Genomic DNA, 19,036 nt, shown 5'->3' with positions numbered 1-19,036 from the left:
GAACTAATTGTGTGCTTCTAATATTCAAATTTAAGTTTTCATAATCATAGTATGTAAAATATTCCCATGTCTCACCTATCTTTACACAAAGTAAATATTTGTTAATGAAAAATATATGCTGATGTAGTAAATTCAATACATCTCCCACCTACACAAAGGGCAAAATAACCATATTTCTCACAAAATACCTATGTTTCTCTGCCACTGTAAGTTAAAATTTACATCACAAATATTTATTTTTAATAGCGTAATAAAATAATAAAATGAAACATCTACTTAAAAACAAACCTTTACACATGACAAAGTTTTAAGTAGACTATAAGATTTTGGAGACTAGAAACACACTTCCAAACATTTAGGAAACTGTAATTTGGGGAAAAAGGGCAGTAATCAAAATGCTCTATTGGTTGTGTCCTTAGGACTCATTTTTCCTACACTGCTGCCCAAGCTGCTACCACCCTATGGTTTTTGCTGCTATTAGAGTAATATTTTAAATATTTTTTATTTAAATTTTTTAAAAAAATATTTTTATTTGTTCTAATTAGTTATACATGACAGTAGAATGGATTTTGACACATCATGCATGAATGGAGTATACTTCTCATTGTGGTTGTTCAGGATGTAGAATCACACTGTTTGTGTGATCATATATGTACACAGGGTAATAATGTTCAATTCACTCTACTATCTTTCCTAAACCTATACCCCCTCCCCTCCTTTCACTCCCCTCTGCCTAATCCAAAGAATCTCTGTTTTTTTTTCCTAGTCTCCTTCCTTATTGTGAATCAGTGTCTTATCAGAGAAAACATTTGGTGTTTTAGGATAGGCTTATTTCTCCTAATATGTCATTGTCCAGCTCCATCCATTTACCTGCAAATGTCTTAATTTCACTCTTCTTTAAAGCTGAGTAGTATTCCATTGTTTATCCATAAATTTGTTGAAGAGCATCTAGTTGTTTCAGTACTTTGGCTATTGTGAATTGAGGTTCTATAAACATTGATGTGTCACTGTAGTATGCTGATTTTAAATACTTTAGGTATAAATCAAGGAGTGGGATTCCACATAGCATCCCTGTAGTTCTATATTTTAGTTTTTACTGTTTAAATCTATCGTAAATATATTCCCAGATAAAATATCTGGCTGTACTTGTTGCTTGACTACGGAGTGCTGAAGAATTTGTTTTCCTCATAACTTAGCAACTAGGTCACTACATGGGCAGTGTGCCTTGCAGATAGAGTTCTCACAGTAAGAACCTATTAGAATGCTTAAGACATGTCAAGACTGCAAGAGGGGGAGTCAAACTCAAAGAGTGCCAGTTTTACTAGATTAGGAGCCAGATCTCAAAGTTTTCAAGTATGAAAGTGACTGGAAATTGAAAGAGGAAATCTCAGAAAGGAAATAGCCACACAAAGGGAGACACAATAACTGCATAAGAATCCCCTTCCAGCCTTGGCTGGCTCTTGCATAGGACTTGACACTGGGGAACTTGACGGAAAGCAGGGAAGGTGAAAAGCGGGGGGGGGGGGGGGGGGGGGGGGGGGGGGGGGGGGGGGGGGAACCCTGAGCAGGAATTTTGACTGCTGCCTCAGGCCGGCAAGAAGAGAATTTAGAGTTTAAATCCAAATGAGAGGAACTTTATAAACAACTCAGGAATTTCATTAAGAAAGAAAGAAAAGGATCTTGCCCTAATATTCTAGACAGGGATAAGGACACCTTAGGACTAAAAACAATGACAAAAGGCACAACTCCAGACACAATCTAAATAAAAGTTTCCAAAATACAGAATAGCTAGCCATTATTTCAACGCCTCTTAGAATAAAAAATTTAAAGAAGTGATCAGAGGACCATAACAGAATCTAGAATCTCTATAATAAATGTGTCATAAATTTAGCATATAATGAAAATAAATTATTAGACAAACAAAGAAAAAGGTAAATGTAATACATATCTAGTAACAAAAAAATAAAATAAAAACCAGTTGATTGAAATAAATCTGAACATAAGCCAAATATTTTGGAATCAGCAAGAACATAAAAATAACTATATAATTAAAACTTAGAGGAAAAGATAGTTGCAATGAGTGACAGAGAATTTCAGAGAAATAAAAAACATTAATATATAAACTGAAATTTTACAATTTAAAAAAGTATCTAATGTGACAATTATACTAAACGTGCTTAGTAGCAGATTGGGGAGAGCAGGTAAAGGAAAAATAAATTTGAAGGTAAGTTGATACTTTCAAAAATGAATATGAGAAAACATAAAATTTTTAAAATTAACAGTATTATTGGTCTCTGAGGCAATATAAAGAAGCCTAGTAATATTAATGTCTGAAGACAAAGAAAGGGAAAGGTACACAAATAATGTTTAAGGAAATAATGACCAGGTTTTTGTTCCCAAATTTGACTTCAAAAGTACATAGCTATGCAGTCTAATCTATTTAATGTATGAAAAAAATACACATGAAACATCATAGTCAAACTGAGCAAAGTCAAAAGTGAAAAGAAAAATCATAAACAGCTAAGAAGGAAGACACATCACATATAGAATCACAATAAGAAGAATATCAATTGAATTATCTGATACAATAAATGTTTAAAGACAATGACATAACTTCTTTAAAATGCTAAAAAAATGAACAAGTGTCAATTAAGATTTTGATACCAAGAAAATATCCAAAAGTGAAGAAAAAAATGGAGATCTCTTTAAAAAAATACAATTTGAATAAATTTGTCGGCACAAACCTCCATTAGAAAAGATGGCAAAGACTAATTCTTTTATTTTGTTTCTTTAAAAATAATCAACTTATTAAATTTAGAATAATAAAAATATTTTGAAATTTATACCATATGAGAATTTGTCATGGAAGAACACTAGCCAAAAGTTTGAGAGAGCTTTAATAGAATTATGCTTTAAGACTATCACATTTATGATAAGTGGTATTTATATCAATTTAAGATAGAATGTCTGCTAAATCATCAGAAATACAATACCTACTCATATGCACACATATATGTGCATGTACACACACACACACACACACACACACACACACAAGCAAATCAGTAGAAGATGCCTATATCTTTCTATAATCACTTTGACCTTATACTATAGCTCCTCAACAGAGCAATGATAAAAAGAAATTAGTGACATATATACAGAAAAGAAAAAAATTTTTTTTGGTTAAGAGTATAATAATTTTTATTTGTTCTAATTAAACATGACAGCATACTGCATTTTATTTCATTGTACACAAATGGAGCACAACTTTTCATTTCTCTAGTTGTACACAATGTTGCATCATTTGTGCAATCATACATTTACCTAGGATAATGATGTCTTTCTCATTCCACCATCTTTCGCCCCCCTCCCCTTTTCTGAATCCAAAGTTCCTCCATTCTTCTCATTCTCTCTCTCCCCATTATGGATCAGCATCCACTTATACAGAAAACATTCAGCCTTTGGTTTTTTGGAATTGGCTTACTTTGCTTAGCATGATATTCTCCAACTCCACCCATTTACTCGAAAATGCCATAATTTTATTCTCTTTTAATGCTAAGTAATATTCCATTGTGTATATATACTGCATTTTCTTTATCCATTCATCTATTGAAGGGTATCTAAGTTGGTTCCACAGTCCAGCTATTGTGAATTGAACTGCTATAAACATTGAAGTGTCTTCGTCACTATATTATGCTGATTTAAAGTCCTTTGGGTATAGACCGAGGATAGAGATAGTTGGGTCAAATGGTGGTTCCAGTCCAAGTTTTCTAAGGAAGCTTCATACTGCTTTCCAGATTTGTCACATCAATTTGCAGTCTCACCAGCAATGTCTGAGTGTACCTTTTCCCCTATATCCCCACCACACTTTTTGTTGCTTGTATTCTTGATAATTGCCATTCCGACTGGAGGGAGATAAAATCTTAGAATAGTTTTGATTTGCATTTCTCTACTTATTAGACAGGTTTAACATCTTTTTCATATATGTGTTAATCAATTGTATATCTTCTACTGAGAGATGTCTGTTCAGTGCCTTTGCCCATTTTTTGATTGGGTTTTTTTTTTTTTTTTTTGGTGATAAGCTTCTTGAGTTCCTTATGTATCCTGGAAATTAGTGCTCTATCTGATGTGCATGTAGTAAAGATGTTCTCCCACTCTGTGGGTTCTCTCTTCATATTATTGATTATTGCTTTTGTTGAGAAGAAGCTTTTTAGTTTGAATCCATCTAATTTATCGATTCTTGATTTTATTTCTTGTGCTTTAGGAGTCCAGGTAAGGAAATCAGGACCTAATCCAACTCAATGAAGATTTGGGCCTACTTTTCTTCTATTAGGTGCAAGGTCTCTGGTCTAACTTATAGGTCCTTGATCCACTTTGAGTTGAGTTTTGTTCGTGGTGAGAGATAAGGGCTTACTTTCATTTTGCTGCATATAGATTTCCAGTTTTCCCAGCACCATTTGTTGAAGAGGCTATCTTTTCTTCAATGTATGTTTCTGGCCCTTTGTCTACATATATTTTGGTGCCAGTATCATGTGGTTTTGTTACTAGAGCTCTGTTGTATAGTCTAAGGTCTGATATGATGCCTCCTGCTTCACTCTTCTTGCTAAGGCGTGCTTTGACTATTCTGGGTCTCTTATATTTTCCAAATGTATTTCATAATTGCTTTTTCTATTTCTATGAGGAATTTTATTGGAATTTAATTGAATTGCATTCAATCTGTATAACACTTTTGGTAGTATGGCTATTTTGACAATATTAATTCTGCCTATTTATGAAGATGACAGATTTTTTTAATCTTCTAAGGTCTTCTTCAATTTCTTTCTTTACTGTCCTGTAGTTTTCATTGTAGAGGTATTTTACCTCTTTTGTTAGATTCATTCCCAGGTATTTTATTTTTTTTTTATTGAGGCTATTGTAAATGGAGTAGTTTTCTTAATTTCTCTTTCAGAGGGTTTATCACTGATGTATAGAAATGCATTTTATTTAAGGGTATTGATTTTATATCCTGTTACTTTGCTGAATTCATTTATTAATCTAGAAGTTTTCTGGTGGAATTATTTGGATCCTCTAAGTAAAGAATCATGTCATCAGCAAATATGATAGTTTGAGTTCTTTTTTTCCTATTCCCATCCCTTTAATTTCTTTCACCTGTCTAATTGCTCTGGCTAGAATTTCAAGGACTATACTTGAATAGGAGTGGTGAAAGAGGCATCCCTGTCTTGTTTCAGTTCTTAGAAAGAACGGTTCTATTTTTTCTCCACTTAGAATGATGTTGGCCTTGGGCTTAGCATAGATAGATTTTACAATGTTGAGGTATGTTCCTACTATCCCTAGTTTTTCCAATATTGTAAACATGAAAGGGAGTTGTACTTTTTCAAATGCTTTTTATGCATCTATTGAAATGATCATATGATTTTTATCTTTAAGTCTACTGTTGTGATGAATTATATTTATTGATTTCTGTATGTTGAACCAACCTTGCATCCCTGGGATAAACACCACTTAATCAAGGTGCACTATCTTTTTAACATGTTTTTGTATGTGATTTGCCAGATTTTTATTGAGAATTTTTACATCTTTGTTCATCAGAGATATTAGTCTGAAGTTTTGTTTCCTTGATGTGTCTTTTTCTGGCTTAGGTATCAGGGTAATACTAGCCTCATAGAATAAGTTTGGAAGTGTTTTCTCCTTTTCTACTTCATGAAATAATTTGAGGAGTACTGGTATTAAGTATTCCTTGAAGGTCTTGTAGAACCCAGCTAAGAATCCATTAGGTCCTGGGCTTTACTTTGTTGGTAGGCTTTTAATGGCATCTTCTATTACATTGCTTGAAACTGATCTGTTTAAATTGTGTATGTCCTTCTATTTCAGTTTGAAAGAGTATAAAATGTTGCAAGAAAATTCTAGTGGATTTTAAGCAAATTATTTTACAAACTGTATAAATTATTTAAATAAGTAATATAACAATTATATTTATTATAAATAATATAACAATTATAAACAACATGATAGCTCTGCTATAAATCATAGTAATAAATAAAATAAGGGATTGATATAAAGGAATACAAATCAATGAAAGAGAGTAAAAATCCACCCATATATGGTTACTTTCTTTTCAACAAACATACCAAAGTCATCGAATGAACAAAACTATCTCCAAATAAATGTGTCTGGAGCAGTGGATATATACATAGAAATAACTAATCTGGTTCCCTACCAAATTCTTTATACAAAGATAATTACAAGTATGTCACAGACCTATAGGTGAATTCCAAGTATATCATAGACCTAAAGGTAAAAGTCAAAACTTTATAAAGTTTCAAAAAATATTCTAGGAGAATATCTTTCAGAGTTTGACACAGTTAAAATTTCTTAGAATGAATGTTTCTAAAAAAAATTAGAAATTACAATTTTTCTAAATTCAGTATTTCTGTTCATCAAATTCACAGCTGCTCAGTATCATTACTAAAGAAATAACAACGTACAGAGATCACATTTTACCCAAAGTATAATGGGTAAAATTCATATTAATGTCTTACTCTGATTTTTATCTCTTAGCAATCCCATTTTCCCCTCCTACAGGAAGAGAAATGGCTACGCTTATGTCTCTCTAAGGGCATTTTATGTATATCTGAATATGCAAAATATATAATTTTATCCCTTTTAGCATAAATATTAGCACATAATATATATAGCACATACTATATACTTTGATTTATTTGAAATTCTATCATATCAATATACAGAGATTCATTATATTTCTAATATTTGCATAGTGTTACATTTAGGGATTTCAGTTTAGTATTATAAAAATCATCAAATGATTTAATTCAAATCTTCAATACTAAAGTTTTAAATAATTTTGTTTGTTATAACATTTTTGTACTCAAATATCATGTGATATATACATGAAAAATAATAGTAAATTTATGATCAAAGGTAGCAGTTAATGTTAGTATTACTGCACCATGTCAAATCAGCTAACATCCAAATAATGAAAAATATCTCAAACTCTTAAAAATGTTGTAGTTACTAAGTTAAAAATATATATTAGATAAAAAGTTTCTTTTACTGAACTCAGTAAATTCACAAGAAAAGTAGTATACAATTGAATAAGTGTTACACACACTTTAGATCGACGAACAACGTACAAAAAAAATGTCTTCACAAAAATTAAGCAAGAGACTATAATTTAAAGCAAAATGTTTTGTAACTTTCAAAAAACAATATGTGACTAAGAATCTGTTGTGTCTTCATTAAAGTACCCTAACAGTAAACCGAAAATTTCAATGAACTATTCAATTTGCTTAATGACTCATTTTTTTTCTTCCTATAAACAATCTTTTAAAAACATGATTTAAAATTGTTTTTATTTTTCCTTCCTCTCATCTTAACTGGGTTGATTGAAAGGAAAAACATTTTTCTTCTTCACTTTTAGAAAATCCATACCACCTTAAGACTAGTTTACCCTGAGTGTGAGAACTGATCTTTGTGAAGGGAAAGAACTGAGAGTCACTTAGGATAGCACAGAGTGCATTGGCCAACACTGTCATGTCTATAGCCCACACATGTCATTTCTGTGCATGGTCAGCCATATCCAGGATGCCTGATCTTAAACAATGTGCAAGTAACTCAGCGGGGTTAATACTTTTTCCAGTCATAAAGTGGATATTTTCCTACACTGAAGGTTATTGTTTTCAGTCTCCATTTTTGTTTCCTAATATGGGTATTAGCATTACATGAAAAAGTCCAGCAAACACATGTTAAAAATAATTTTTTAAAAAAATAGTTTAATCTTCTCCTTACTCCAGTTCTTCCAGTTCTGTATTCCATTTACCCAAAGCAACCACTATGAAAAATATCATGATTCTAACCCCCGGAGAATTATTCTATTATTTGTAAACAAATTGTGGTATATTATATACAATAAACTAGTGACATCACACAATTGTGAAAAAAATCTCAGAAATGTATCCAGAGATAATAACTTGAATTTTGAAGATCCAAACCATCACTTCCATAAAGTGTCTTCATGCCTCTCAGGCCAGTCCAGCTGTTATAATTACACATGGCAAAGTACTTTCAAAACTAAGAAGTAGAGCACAAGGGAGAGATTCTAAGGCACGGCTTTTGAACTGGAAATGAAGCCACCTGGAGGTTCATTCTGAGCTTAAAAGAAAGAATTTTCACCACTGGCTTTTCCTCACTCCCAGTTTCCCACTTCAGGGGATGGAACTGAAATCCTATTCAGGGACATTTCTGAGAGATGGGGAAAAAAAATGGAAGTAACTTAGGCACCATTGTTCTGTATCCAGACTAATAGCTGACCAACACATGGCACGACCTGGGGCAGAACTGCTATAAAAGAGTAATTCTCCTTTAACCCCTCCATGTAAATCATGAGAAAGTTTCCCTCCACTGATTTAAACAAATTTGGTCCTTGACCTCTAGAGTCAGAAATGGCCTTAACAACTCTTTCAGATGGTTGTAGTATTGACTGTTTGATGTGTGTCAACTATCATAAAACACAATAGTATTTCATGAGCGATCTTCAAAAAATGCAACATATGTTTGAAGTCAGGGCAACAGTCTCTTTATTCCAAGCAAATCAGTAGCATGAAATATTGCAGATTAATGAAATAATGCTCTTTGTTGTATCAAGATTTGGCATCTTATGCAGCTGTGATTTGTGATATTTTTCAACCAATTGCAACACCTGTCAATGTGCTTCCTATCATAACTTCAAAAGGCTTCCAATAAATACCAAATGCTTGAAAGGGTTCTCGAGTGTATAAGTAGGAATTTTTCTGGGTCTGTGATTTTTGATACTTAACAACAAGATCAGTACAATAGTTCATAAACTAAACAGTTGCTTAATGATCTATCTGCAAACATTCAAGTCTGACAAATTGAAATACCCCAGAAGAAACAAAAAATTCTATTTGTTTAATTTTTTTAGAGGACAAATAAAGCCTTAACAATATATTGAATGCCTTTAAATAAAACCTAAACTATATAATTAAAATAATATTTTCCAAAAAAGTATTTTTCTAATTTGCATAAATATTAATTTTTCCAAGGAGTTTTCAAGAAGTTTCTACTAATATATCTATAGAGATGTCTCTAGATTTTTAGTATCTGAATATATATATATAAATATATATCTATATAAAATGTATAAAAATTTATATCTCCAAATTGAAATAAATTTTAACATCTCTTAGCAATGTTTAATAAACTGCAATACAGGAAGATATTGTATTGAATATAGTATTAAAATGTTTTGGTACTTAATAGTTCAAAAATTGTTTTATTTAATCGAGACCAACTGGCCTCATTGCTTCTTATAAACTTTGCAATATATATTCAGAAAAAAGGAATAAAAATGAACAGATGTTTCTCCTTAAAGAAGGCAGACAAAGATTTTTCTTACACAATAAATCAGCTTCTAGTGGATTTCCAGGACATTACTTCAGGCTATTTAGATATAAAACTTAAGGGGTAAAAAAAAAAGTTACCTCAGTATGGATCCAAAATTGGTAAAGGAGATTGAACTGAAGATGAACAGCATATACAGATGGTGGTATGAAGAGGGCCATGGGAGAGTAGAAAATCTTAAAGATAAAAATAAAAAACAAAAACAAAAACAAAATTACATACAGGATTTCTCAACATAGGATTTATCAATGGTTCAATATTCTAAATATACATTTCTTTAGAAAATATACATTTTTCTATATATTTTCTTATTATATTTTACATTGTAGCATCAATTTTTCACATTTTGATAAAGTTGCAGACAAATAGTAGCTAAATCCACTAACCTTCTATTTTTGCATTTAAGGTTATTTAGTAAAAATGCTATATGTTGTGTATATTATTTGCTTAACCTTGAAAGGCTAGATGTGTTTCCTGCACATAAAGAAATTTCTTATACACATAAAATCTTACCTTATGTAAGTAAAAATATTGTAGAAACATGTGCTTTTATACCTTTGATAACCCCGAAATTATGTGTTATCTGGCATTTTTAATAATACAATGAGATACAATAAACAAAAGCATCTTTGAATAAAGAAAGGATATAATATACTTTTCATTTTAAATTTGTTTTTATGTAGCTGATTAAAAGTATCAGAATTTCTAATATTTGGAAGTCATTAAGGTCGGAGGTAATATGTGGTGGCACAGTGGAAACAAATTCTGAAGTCCATATTTCCTAACAGATGGAATACCTCTGCCTTGGAAAAACAAAATCTTTTGCTTAAGCCACAGAACTGCTTAGAATCAACTAAAAAGCGTGATCTACTGTGTTTTCCTAATGACTTTGATCCCCAAGAATGGTTTCATGTTGGTAGAAAACATTTTATTAAATGAAATAATGAACAACCAAAGAAGAATAAGAAGAATCTTACATTTGCTTTACATTTCTGATATGAGAGTCCACATTTCTAAAAGGCCAGATATATTAAAAACATTTCTTCTAAACATTACAACTTGATTTCTAAATTATATTAAAGCATTTGTTCTCAAATTAGGTAAAAGGCCATTTCAAGGATGTTTAGTAATGATTATGCACTTGAAATTAGATATTTACATAAAATCTTCTAGCTTCTGATTCTAAACTTAAGTCATGAAAATATGAACTATTGGACTGGGGTTGTGATTCAGTAGTAGAACACTTGCCTAGCATATGTGAGGCACTGGGTTGGATCCCAGCACCACAAAAAAACAAAACAAAATAAGATAAAAGTCATTGTTTTCATCTATAACTAAAACAATACTAAAAAAAATCAACTATTATCACAAGCAAGGTCAGTTTAATTATTTATAAATGGGTTCCTGATAAATGGAATAAAGTGGCAAGCGAATAAAGAATATAGAACCCTTTCTCAAGAGATCAACTTTTAAGCTGTGGTTCCACTGTAGACTCCCTTTTTTATATTCAGAATTTTCTTAAGCTTCTCCAGGACTCAATTTTCTCAGACTAGTGGATTAGTAGAACACCATTTGAAATCTAATCATCCTTGGAGTTCCAAAAGATCTATGGCTTTATGATTTTTATAATATATTATAATAGATTAATAATAACCATTGTTTAAAACACATTTATGGCCTATGACACAGGGATAATCTGGAAACTACTAATTAGTGTATGAGAAAAATGTAAAACTACTTATTTGGGTGCTTACTGAATAGTTCTGTTTTTAAAGATAATAAATGGCAGATTAATCAGATTAATGCTTATAGTTATTTAATTAATATTATAATTTTTCAAAGTCTGGGGAATAGTTCCATGAGATATTAACAGCAGTTATGGCAAAAGCAGTTCTACAGTTAAGAGGTAAAATGATGGATTAAACAGGTGAAGTTTCTTTACAAAGAATTTTGAGAGCCTTTACCACACCTGTTAGCCCATGGAATAATTTCTTGATGAATTTCCCATATAGGATTAGATATCCTAAAAACTGATTTTATGAAACAATATCCTAAACCATACCAATCAGTAAATATAATGATGAACTGACAATTGGAAAAATGAGTTCACTAGGCATTAAAAAACAATCACATTTTTAATAAGTAAGAGTACAGATTGGCAAATTAATTAATAATTTTTGTGACTAATATAATGTTACAAAAAACCCTAATTATACAACCAAGATCATAATTTTTAAAATTCAAAGGAGTTTAGTAAATGTAGACCAATTAGGAGAAATCTCACATATCGTTTTTATGTTATTGTTGTTTGTTCTTTCACTTTTGTGGTCTGGGAATCAAATCCCGGGTCTCTCATGTGCTAAACAAGGACTCTACCACCAAGGATATCCCCAGCCTACTTATCTTCTTTTTCACCTTCAATCTTAGCACTCCCAAATCTTCTATAGCCTTTAAAACCAATGAAAACTCCATTTCCATCATAAATCCTTAGTTGTACTAACTTGACTAAAAAAATTTTTTTCTTCCTCAAACTGAGTTTTTGTAACAGTAACTGGGCCAAGGGACAGTACACTGTTTACCAAATATATCCATTTTTACCATGCACACCTATGGCATTCTGAGGCCAAGGCTCTTTAGCCCTATTATACTGTTTTCCCTGAGTTATTCTCTTACCTTAGACAGCAAGCATATATAATAGGGTCATAAGCCTGGAATAACCCAGACAGATCTCAATGTGTGAGGAAAACATGAGAGTAAGCCTAGAGGTGTCCCTTGTCTAACAGAAAGTAAGCAGATTTTATCCTTTAGGAGTGAAGCAAGCACACCTGAGGTAATATCATGGTGCCAGGAATCACATGGCCTGTAGGGGGCACTATAAGTACTTCAGCCTTGTTGAAGGTGTTGGAGATAGGGTAGCAAGAGACTGGATTGGATTCTGGTATTTCAGGGCAGATCCCGAGAAGTCCAGGAACCCTGAAACCATTACAATAATTTGCATGGGCAAATATGCATTGTTCTAAAGAAATTATCCATCACTTTTATTGATTAGGGAGTTTCCAATACGTTGTGACTCACTACAGAAAAAAAAAAAAGAAAGAAAGAAAAAAAGAAAAGGAATTTAGAAAGTGACTAAATCAAGAAGGAAGGCTTTTATTACCATTCTAAGTAATGGACATAAGGAAACAGTTAACATTCATCTTGTTAAACATGTAAGAAAAAAACAAATATAAAAATATGTTTGGAGCCTATTTCAAAAGCTCAGTAGAAAATTATGTGTTTTTAATCACATCAGCAACTATTTAATCATAGGAGTAGAGGGTGATAAAGAGGTATAAAACAATATCCAGATTTCTGGCTTACAAACCACCAGAATCTAGGTGAGAGGCCTAGAAGTGATTCTCCCTCAGAGTATTCATGGTGAACAGGAGGAATTGCTAATGAAGGTCAGATTGGGGAATATTGTGTTGAGATATACCCCCCAGGAAGCTACGGAGTGAGCAGTTGGAACTGTGAGTGTGGAGTCAAATATCAAGGAATCAGAAAGTATCTGAGTTAAGCTTGCTGATGTGGTACCATGTAAATATCAATTGTATTCAAACTAATGAAGGTATCCACAGTGAGAAGATAACAGCCAAATGTGCAACTCTATGAGCACTTAGAAATAAGAGACGAAGCAAATTAGGCTAAAAAAAAAAGGACAGTTACGAAGATAGAAAGGATTACTTGGTGTCATTAGACACAAATGAGAGATTCTTACGATGGAGAGAAGACTCCCAATAAGTGTCTAAATAATAAAAGAATTTTTAAAATTACACTGGATTTTCAGGTGTGATTAGAACAGCAGTAGACTTGAAATCCAAACTTCAGTAAGTATAAGAATAACCCAGAGGATGTGGGAGATAATACAACAGAGGGAGAGATAATCACTTGCTTATCTTTTCCCTGAGAACAAGAAAGAAGAAACCTAGAAATATTCCTGGAATAGAACAATGGATGATGAAGGAAATTTTGTATATTTTGTTCTAAAATATAAGAGACATGAATATATTTATAGCTTGATATGAAAGACACCATTGAGAGGAAAAGAGACAAATGTGCTGGTGGGACTGCAAATTGGTGCAGCCAAAATGGAAAGCAGCATGGAGATGTCTTGAAAAATTGGGAATGGAATCATTGTTTGTCCCAGCTATCCCTCTTCTCTGTCTATACCCAAAGGACTTAAAAACAGCATAGTACAGGAACACAGCCACATCAATGATTATAGCAGCACAATTCACAATAGCTAAACTGTGGAACCAACCTAGATGTCCTTCAGTAGATGAATGGATAAAAAAAAATGTGGCATATATACACAATGGAATATTACCCAGCAATAAAAGAGAATAAAATCATGTTTTTTGCAGGTAAATGGATAGAGTTAGAGAAGATAATGCTAAGTGAAGTTAGCAAATTCCAAAAAAACAAAAACAAATACCAAATGTTTTTTTTGATATAAGGAGGCTGATTTATAGTGGGATAGGAAGCAGGAGATGAACTCTAGATAGGACAGAGGGGTTGGAGGGGAAGGGAGGGAGCATGGTGTTATTAATGATGGTGGAATGTGATGATCCAAAGTACAGATATGAAGACATGAATTGGTGTGACTATACTTGGTGTACAACCAGAGATATGAAAGAATGAGCTCTATATGTGTAATAAGAATTGTAATGCGTTCTGCTGTTATATATAAATAAATAAATCGGTAAAATAAAAAAAAAATAAAAAAGAGTAGCTTATTGGGCAAAATCTAAGAGAGGCAACCAGAGTCAGGTCACCAACCTACAAATTAGACTTGCTGAAGAGAGGTGAACGTTTTCTCTAAAATGAGAGGTAAGAAAAGCATGTTCACCTGTGAATTCCCGAGTCTTAATTGAAGACAGGTGAAAAGAAAGTAGAGCGAGGGAACACTGGAAAAACTCAGGCTTCTCTGTGAAGTTTTAAATATGTTCCTCAGGCAGCAGTGGAGAAGAGATGTTGAGGGGGCTGTGAAATTCTAGAAAGGCTTTTCCAAGGCATAGAAAAGAAAATAGAGTGGCCTCATGTTGAGCAGTCTCATGTTGCTGGCTTGGAAGGCAGTGTGGAGTTGCTGTGTCTGGAAGCCATACGTGGAAGGGCACTAACCTGGCCAGTGCTGGAGGACGTCCCCAGCACTCAGCAGTCTGGGGGTGGGAGGGAAGACTGTGGATGGCGCAGTCCTTCGTGCACTGGGGACTTCAAGGCAGATTAACAGAGAATGCAGGACAGGCTTGCCCAGGTCATGGGAATTAAGCATATTAATTTGTCTGAGGCAGGAAGTAGAGCCAGGAGATGACAAACAGGGAGAAAAGGCAGACTTTTAGAGAAGAGAGTCTTTCACAAATACACTGCAGAAAGCAAAATGGTTGAAGTTTAAGGGTATAATTAGTTTGAAAGAAAAACAATTTTTTGAGCTCCAGGATTCTTTGTCTACTTTAAGTAGTTGAATCAATTTTTATAGTGTCTCTACCTCTGGGATTCTCAATTATTTTTAAAACATTGTTTCACAGAAAAAAAAATTTAGTTTTCCTTCAGACTTGAGACACTGATTGAAGAATCTAGAGATAAGTCCCACCTTTAATCTATGATTTTTAATGATAAAGAACCAGATTCTTGAATTATAGAGAGTACCAGTCTCTATCTTAGAACATACCTACCTATATTTTAAATGTTTGGAATACTTAGTCATTATCTTAAAGGAACCTAGGCCTATATTCCTTGACCCATGCCTCTTCTCTTACCTACTTCCTCTTTACACATTCCACCTTCTCATGTGTTATGGCCATAATCATACCACTATAGATTCCATTATGTCTTCCCCAAAAGATATGTGATGCCTTAGCATCTAGTAGCTCAGAATGTGGACTTTTATGGAAATAGCATCTTTACAGTAGTAATCAAGTTAAAATGAAGAAACTTGGGTGGATCCCAATCCAGTATGACTGTTGTCTTACAAAAAGGGGAAATGTAAACATGGAGATAGACATACAGGGAGAATATCAGGGGAACATAAAAGTGGGAACCACAGTGATGCATCTACAAGGCAAGGAATGCCACATGCTGCCTGCAGAACACCAGGATCCAGGTGGGAGGCCTGAACTGCTGCTCCCTCACAGTCCTAGGAGAGAACTGGCACTGCTGACAGCTTGATTTCAGACTTCCAGCCTCCAAAACTGTAAGACAATACATTGCTGCTCTAAGCCACCAGTTTTTGGTCCTGTGTTCCTGAAGCCCTCAGAGAGTTAACACACATACCACACTTGTACTTGCTCCTCATTAAGTTTATCATATTTGTCCATAGTTTTGTGGTTTTGGTTGTGTGTGTGTGTGTGTGTGTGTTTGTGTACCAGGGATTGAACTCAGAGGCACTTGACCACTGAGCTCCATCCCCAGCCCTATTTTATATTTTATTTAGAGACAGGGTCTCACTGAGTTGCTTAATGCTTCACTGTTGCTAAGGCTGGCTTTGAAATTAAGATCCTCCTGCCTCAGTCTCCAGAACTGCTGGGATTACAGGTGTATGCCACCATGTCCAGTCATAGTTTAGTGTTTCTATAGATATTGTCCCTCTACCTTTAATGTTTCATTTACAGTACCTATGGCAAAATTTTACCAATCTTACAGATCTGACTAAAGCATTATTTCTTCTAAGAAGCATCCCTGGACCAGAGCCGTTCTCAGTAGCTTAACAGTTTGTAACCATAGCTATATATTTACCTGATTCCCTCCAAGGAAAGCAATCACCTTGAGAATACAAATTCATACTTTATATCCTCAAATGGGCCATGATACCTGATCCCCAGTCAAGAGTGAATATGAAAAAAAATGAGTGAATGCACTTCTTCTGACAAAAATAACATGTAAAGGAAGTAGAACTTTTAGCCACTTGTAAAATTTTTAAATGTGACAAAAAGATAATGCTACTTCATATACAACTATTGTTTCATTTTCTTTGCCCTACATTGAAAAGATTGCAAATGACTATCAGATTTCTATAAAGAAAGACACTGATAATTAGAGAATGATAGTATTAGTACCACACTTTAGATGACTTGATAAGCTACAGAATAATTCCATTTTCCTGATGTGTGCTAGATTTAAGGCTCTGAAATTGGTAAAGATTCCAACCATCAAACTTCCTCATTTATTCAGACCTTTTTGAATGATGGTTGAGGGTGGTAAAGGGATGCCTTCAAGTTCTGGGGCAAGGTATCTCTTTGAGAGAAGACTTGTTTCTTTACTTCATGGGGGCTCAAGGTCTGCTTTCATTTTAAGAAGAAGACTTATGAGAATTTTATCCCTGGCACATTCAAGTGTATTACATTCAAGTTGTTAGTTTTTTTTGCATATTTATATAATCACATTTGTCTTTAAATAACTCCAACTGCGGCAACTGAAAAACACTTTGTTTATGTAGTTTGGCAGAGAGTGCAATGTAATAAGAAGATCTGAGATTTCACAGAAGTTCCTCTGTATTCTTATATGTAATATAAAAACAATATCATACATGAGAAACATACTTGATATATTTTGCAGAATTTCCACACTCATTATTTAAGGTGCTATTCAAAATAACCATATGAGAAGTCAGAGCAAATATTAATAGCCCCATTTCATGCATAAAATCATCAACACTCAAATGATTGATTGGCTCAGAGTGGCAAAGCTAGTTAACAACAGGACTAGGGCTGGGATCCAGATTTCTTTATTTCTAGTCAATTTCTCTCTACTATTTCCTAAATGTAATGAAGGTATTTTAAAAATTAGTATCCTCACCATGGGCGATGATGCAAGCCTGTAATCTCAGCAGCTTGGAAGCCTGAGGCAGGAGGACCTCAAGTTCAAAGCCAGCAAGGCCCTAAGCAATTTAGCCAGACCCTGACTCAAAATTAATAATAATAATAATAATAATAATTAATAATAAAAATAATAAACAGACTGATATAGTTCAGTGGTAAAGCACTCCTGGGTTTCATTATTAGTAACAAAAAAATTAGTACCCTCAAAAATAAGTCCAAAAATCCAGGCACAGTTGCACATATCTGTACTCCCAGAGACTTAAGAGGCTGAGGTAGGATAATTGCTAATTCAAGACCAATCTCAGCAATTTAGTGAGATCCTTTCTCAAAAGCACCAAACCTGTAGACCCATTGAATAGAATAGAAAACAAAGAGACAAACCCACACAAATATAGTTATCTGATACTGACAGAGGGGCCAAAAATATGTTTTGGAGAAAAGATGGCCTTTTTAACAAATGGTCCGGGGAAAACTGGAAACCCACATGTAGTAGAATGAAATTTAACCTCTCTCACCCTGCATAAAACTCAACTCAAAGTAGATTGAAGACCTAGGAATCTGACCAGAAACTGAACCTGCTAGAAGAAAATGTGGGCCCTACACTCCTGGCACAGGAACCAAAGTCCTTGACAAGATTTCTAAAGCATAAGAAATAACATAAAAAAATTAAACAAAAAGTGAAATGGTATCAAATTAAATATTTCTGCAGAGCAAAGGAAACTAAAAGCATGAAAAGAGAATGGGAGAAAATGTTTGCCACCTGCTCCTGAGTTAGGGTATTAATATCCAGAACATACAAAGAACTCAAAAAACTTAACACCAAAAAACCAAATAACCCAATCAATAAATGAGCAAAAAATATAAACAGACACTTCTCAAAAGAAGAAATACAAACGATCAATAAATGTTCAACATCTCTAGGAATTAGAGAAATGCAAATAAAAACTACACTGAGATTTCATCTCACTCCAGTCAGAATCAATTATCAAGAATACAAATAAGATAAATGTTGGAGAGGATGTGGGGAAAAAGGTACACTCCTGCCTTTTTGATGGCACACAGAAAGCAGTATGGAGGTTCCTCAAAATAGTAGGAATGGAACCACGATCATCAAACTATCCCACTTTTGAATAGATATCCAAAATATTTAAAGTCAGCATACTATACTGATACATCAGTGCTTATAGTAACACAATTTGTGATACCCAAGTCATGGAGAAAAACCAGGTGTCCTTGAACAGATGAGTAGTGAAGAAAATGTGAGATACACACACACACACACACACAATTATATATATAAAACAATATGTCTATTGTTTTATATATATATAAAATGGAGTATCACTCAGCCATTAAGAAGAATGACTATGCCTTTTGCTGGGAAAGGGATGGAACTGGAGACTGTCATGCTAAGTGAAATAAGCCAGTCCCCAAAATTCAAAGGTGGGCTATTTTGTCTGATATGTGGAAGCTAATTCAAAATAAGGAGGGGGGGGGGGCTGTAGCTGTGGCTTAGTGGCAGAATGCTTTCCTAGCATGTGTGAGGCACTGGATTCAATCCTCAGCACCACATAAAAGTAAACAAATAAAATATAGATGCTCTGTTCATCTACAACTGCAAAATTTAAAAAAAATAATTTTGGGGGAGGATTTAAAGAAACAGAAAGGGGAGAAAAAAGGGGGTAGATATTTCATCCAAATAGAGGAAGGATCATTAGAGTAAGTGAAGAGGATTGATGAGGAAG

The 19,036-nt window shown here is 33.5% G+C and overlaps 1 protein-coding gene across 6 annotated transcripts in view; it reads right to left on the bottom strand.

Moving 5' to 3' along the window:
• The window catches only part of Agmo (alkylglycerol monooxygenase), a 325,071-nt gene that overhangs the window by 177,155 nt on the left and 128,880 nt on the right, over positions 1 to 19,036 (bottom strand). For all 6 annotated transcript variants that reach the window (XM_078040035.1, XM_078040034.1, XM_078040037.1 and 3 more), the window contains exon 6: positions 9,519 to 9,614. In XM_078040035.1, coding sequence (XP_077896161.1) covers positions 9,519 to 9,614 — 96 coding nt within the window. The remainder of the gene's footprint in view (positions 1 to 9,518; positions 9,615 to 19,036) is intronic.

This window comes from Ictidomys tridecemlineatus, chromosome 2, assembly GCF_052094955.1.
Source record: "Ictidomys tridecemlineatus isolate mIctTri1 chromosome 2, mIctTri1.hap1, whole genome shotgun sequence".
NCBI lineage: Eukaryota > Metazoa > Chordata > Mammalia > Rodentia > Sciuridae > Ictidomys > Ictidomys tridecemlineatus.
The sequence above is the reverse complement of the archived record's forward strand: the minus strand, read 5'-3'. Positions and strand labels throughout refer to the sequence as shown.